This window comes from Montipora capricornis, chromosome 3 (assembly GCF_036669925.1).
Source record: "Montipora capricornis isolate CH-2021 chromosome 3, ASM3666992v2, whole genome shotgun sequence".
Classification (NCBI taxonomy): domain Eukaryota; kingdom Metazoa; phylum Cnidaria; class Anthozoa; order Scleractinia; family Acroporidae; genus Montipora; species Montipora capricornis.
The window spans coordinates 51864930-51869929 of NC_090885.1; the positions used below are offsets into that span (position 1 = coordinate 51864930).

Genomic DNA, 5000 nt, shown 5'->3' on the forward strand with positions numbered 1-5000 from the left:
GCCATTCACCTAGCTTTGAGTACAATTTGTTACATGTAGGTTGCAGGATTGTTTGATGTCTCCTGCTTGGCCCTAATGCCCTGGTTTGACATTGTTCTTGGGATGGTTCCTGACTACATGCATGGATGTTTGTTGGGTGTAACAAAGACTCTTCTGTACAAATGGTTCTCTTCAACCAACCATAAGAAGGAATTTTTTATTGGTGGCCAGGTATGATTTGATTAGGGAATAAAAAGAATTATTTGTTGGATATTTATACTAGAAATTCAATGCTTTTGCTTTTAAATGTTGCTTTTTTTTTTTTCAATATCCCACAATTGATTTCAGTTTACAGTCAAATTTTAGTCAGAGCAAATGTCAAGACTTTATTTTAAGATACAAATTTTTTGCTCTTGTTTTGCATATAATTGTGAATGTTGGATGTACATGTACATATTGTGAGTACTTTTAAAAAATGGCCGTTTTTATGCTAGAGACGTTAAAGTCGTCTCAAGACAACTTTAACGTCTAGTATAAAAACGAGAAATAAGACAGACGCATTTAACGTCTGACGACTTTCATGTCTTGTTTTAAGTGTGTCGTTGAGACGCACTTAACAGACGACTTTAAATGCTTTGAGTACAATTTGGTACATGTAAGTTGCAGGATTGTTTGATGTCACCTGCTTTGAAGGTTTTTTTTTTTTTTTTTTTAATATCCTACAAGTGATTTCCATTCACAGTCAATATTTTGTCAAGGGAAATGTCAAGACTTTTTTTAAGATACATAATCTTTTATGCACTTGTAGATAAAAAAGATTAACAAACGCATACTTCAAATGCGACCCCCAGATGTATTAGCCCGACTTCCAAGAGACCTGGAGAAACATTTCAAGAACTTTAAAGGTACGGCTGCAATTACAATTGTAGAAGTCATAAAGCCACAGTATTAACTTTTATACCCTGCAATAGGAAATACAGCCAATTGTAATACAGAAAGCCGTTGTATATTCGACGGTTTTTAACACCCAACCTTCCCATTGTGATGAGCGTACTGTGTGTTGCATTGATTGTGTTGGCCACATTTTTTTTCTATGGCATGGTATAAACTAGTTCAAAATGCAATTCTATCTTGTGGACCTATACCATGGAATATCCCACTTGCCACTTGTATTTTCTTGGTATACACACTCACTTTGTGTATACATAACTGAGAAAATTCAACTGACTCATGGTATTTCCATGGTGTACCACTTGAAAACGTTGCATTATTAACTGGTATTTATGCGGTGCCTTTCACAGAAAATGTATGACTTGTCTTTTGTTTTTCTAGCCTCCGAGTTGCAGTCGTGGCTTCTTTATTATGCTTTGCCATGTTTGGTTGGTTATCTGCCAGATAAATACCTCCAACATTTTGCCCGCTTCTCAGAAGCAATTTATATACTTCTTGGTAGTGAAATCACTCCAAGCCAGTTGAAGCGAGCAAGAGATCTACTAGACAGATTCTACAAGGACTTTCAGGCTCTCTATGGTATGAAGTGCATTTCACTTCCATCTTCCTTACAATGATAGGCTTCATGTACACGTATATCTCAGCTAACAAATGCTAAAGTGCATAGCATGTGCCCATAATTCCTATGAAATTTCATGATTTAAATCAGAGGTAATTGAGATTATGTCCAAGGCCACTACATGTACTTCCCTGTACAAGTGAACATCGTTACATGTCCCTGATATTGTTCAGTAAGGTTTTAAGTTAACTTTATCTTGTGGACTCCATTAGGGCCAAACTCTTTGTTTAACTTTTAATGCCTTTTAATTTATTCATATCTTCACTTTATATATATACTCTATTTCATTACTTCATTTTTACTTGATAATGACGTTCTGGAAACGTCGTGCCATGTTGTTTTAATATTTTATCGCAGATTTTTATTGTCAAATCTTGTGGTTGTCATAAATAATGCTCACAATGAACTATATAGTTTACTTGTGCGATGACCAGGTGCCACAACTCAAATTCACAGTTGTACTTCTTTTTAACTTTGTTGATTAAAAAGATTTCTTTTCCATCGGCCTCATGAGTCTCGTCATAGCTGTAGTAAAGGTTGCAAAGAACTATTTGGTCATTTGAAGAACTTGTAAATGTCATAGTGTGTATTTTTGTGTGTACACTGTTCATAGTCAATAAATATGATTTCCTTAAGATGAGATGCACGCAGTCGCTCAAGATGAAAGCTAAATCAAAGGGACAAATGTCAGACCGTTTCTGAAGGCATGTGAAAAATCTAAAACAACTGCAAAACATGTTGCTCTGTTCCTTAGAAGTCCTTAATTAATATAAATGTAATCATCATTTGTAGGAAATGGAAGTTGTGGTCTCAACGTGCACAACGCAGGTGCCCACCTGGTTGACTATGTTGAAGGCTGGGGGCCACTTTGGGCTTGGTCCACCTTTGGCTTCGAAGATATGAATGGGACACTCATGGATTTTTGCCACGGCACTGGGAATGTTTGTAGACAGGTAAAAAATGCCATTCATATTCTTTAGTTAAACAATAGCCAGTATGTGCCATATAAATACAACTTACATTTCAAATATTCACTTTGCTTATAAATCAAATAGTCAATTATGTTATGTGCTTGCCTTACTTAACAGTACTGTGATGGTATAAGCAATTTAAAATTCACTTTGGCATGGACTCACCTGCTTACCTCAAGGTTGTACATTTACTTTTTGCGTGCCTGAAAATACTTCTTTTTTCTCCTTTAATTATGACCTTGTCAAATTAAGCTTAATAGGTCCATCTTTTGACATTTTTTGTTTTAATAATAAAAATTTTTACCACAGAGTGACATACAATGAAAAATTACACAGTAAAGGAGAGACTTTTTTTTCTAAATTATTGACTGACACTATGTTGTTTATAATCTCAGCTGATTTGGATGTTGCATGCCCAGAGCCGTCTTATGAGTGATGTTGAGCTAATCACAGCTGGAGCAACCAAGGAGTTTATAACAAGAATGCTGATCACGAAAAGAGGGTATATCAACCATGATTGGGTTTTAATTGTATTGCTCTCTAGTTTTTAACAAGCAATTAGAAATAATGATATGATATTTTACTTGCAGAAGCATTTAATAATGGTCTCTATGCTGAATTAAAGTCTCTACATAAGCCATTGTAACTTAGCAGTTTGGTTCTTAACTTCCATTTCTGCAACAATGAAGGGACTTGAGTATTGTTTGTCTCCCCAGCTGGATGGGAAGCTAGTCCATCACAGGCTACTTCCAAACTTATGACAGGTTTCCATGACAATTTGAAAGTATAGAAATATGCTAATTGGTGAAAAGAGGCAATGTGAAATCATGTCTTGTCAAATAACTCATTTGAGAGGGGCTCAGAATGCTAAACAGTTAGGCCTCTGAAATATATTCCTGGTGACTGCTTCACAGCAAGGTAGATAATGGCTTAATCTACATCTGAACTCTTCATGGGTATTATGACATGATTAATTTATTAATTAACTTGTTTACAGGTTGAAGAACCTTAAAGATGCTAAGGATTGTCAGGTTGCTGGAGGAGCAAAAAAGCTGGCAGGGCTTCCAGTACATTTGGTGAATGAAGTCCTTTGCAAGTGTGGACCTGACAACTTCAAAGTCTTGAGAATTGTGAGGAATGGGCAGGTTTTTTTCAGTCGGGAATACACTCGGATGATCAAGAGAAATGCCTCTGTGGTCTTGCTGTCAAGTGGGATAGTGGGAGACATAAATTTCTTTATTTGGAACAAGGTGTCAGGAAGAATACTTGTGGTATATAAAGTAATAGAGCCCAGCCTGGACAACCCATTCTTCTTTGATGATGCTGGTTGTCACATTCTACGAATGAAGTCTCAAAGGTACTCCATTAACCTCAATACTTATTTATCAGAGTCACGCAAGTACAATAAATAAGTTTACTTCTGTTAACAATAAACAAATATTTCAGTTGAAGACCTAACTCTAAAAAAAGTCTCTAAAACTATACGAGCTTGCACATAATAATTATATAAACTGTGAAACAAATTTTTACCAACCAACATTCAGAAAGAGGATAAATTTAGTATATTCAAGTGTTTGTTGAAAACTCAATATTTTGGGCTTTCTTTTACTCCATCATGAATTATTTTAAATTGTAATTTCAACTTTTTATTCAAATAGGATTTTGAATATTATTGTTGAAATGTATTTTTATGTTTTATTTTCATTCTTATGTAATATGCTTTTGATCATTGCTTTATGAAATTAGTGCACTATTCACTGTATTAAAAAATCTTTTGTGTATTTATATTGTATTTATTATTCATGATCAAGGGTTGTCTAATGTCATGTATAATAATTTTATGATCTTCTAGCAATGAAACTGAACTTCAACTGGCAGAAGTTGCTGAAATTAAAGAAAAGGTGTTCTATTTGGAAGGGAACTCTGACCAACCATGCCTCGTACGCCTGCCAAATTTCAATGGAGTGTGTGGCTAAAGCAATTGGAGACATTGCAAGCATAAAAAACATTAGGATGGAGTACAATGTATTCTAAATAGTAAAATCCCAACACAACAAAAGGTGTATTTACACTTGAAAAATTGAAGTTTCACTTACGTGTTGAAGTTGTTAAAATAAACACAATTTAATTTTGTTATAGCTTATACTACATGTATACCCCACAACTTTTGGTGTCAAAATATTGCACTAACAGTTAATGCCTAAATGTGTTATCAACCTTGCCATACTCTTCTTCTTCTTTGAATCTTTAAAAAATGTACAAAAAATCAAGTGTTCACGGTCGAAGTGTCCTCACTATAACATCATAGTTCTTGAATTACATTGGTTATACTTTTAGTTCTTTTGGTATTGGTTTGTTCGTGGGATTGCTGGGCTATGTTTGGGGTAATATACTTAGTAAATTTACATTAAGACTTTAGAAGTGTACTAGGCCGTTCTATTAAGTTTCTCAGGCAATTTCTCTCTGTCAGTAACAAAATT

The 5000-nt window shown here is 34.7% G+C and overlaps 1 protein-coding gene across 1 annotated transcript in view; it reads left to right on the top strand.

Annotated features, from left to right (window-relative positions):
• Positions 1-4852, top strand: part of LOC138043353 (uncharacterized) — a 9281-nt gene extending 4429 nt beyond the window's left edge. The window contains exons 7-13 of the mRNA XM_068889586.1: positions 40-210; positions 788-884; positions 1312-1509; positions 2342-2502; positions 2916-3022; positions 3518-3877; positions 4373-4852. Of these exons, the coding sequence (XP_068745687.1) occupies positions 40-210; positions 788-884; positions 1312-1509; positions 2342-2502; positions 2916-3022; positions 3518-3877; positions 4373-4496 (1218 nt within the window). The 3' untranslated portion in view covers positions 4497-4852. The remainder of the gene's footprint in view (positions 1-39; positions 211-787; positions 885-1311; positions 1510-2341; positions 2503-2915; positions 3023-3517; positions 3878-4372) is intronic.
• The last annotated feature ends 148 nt before the right edge of the window (positions 4853-5000 follow it).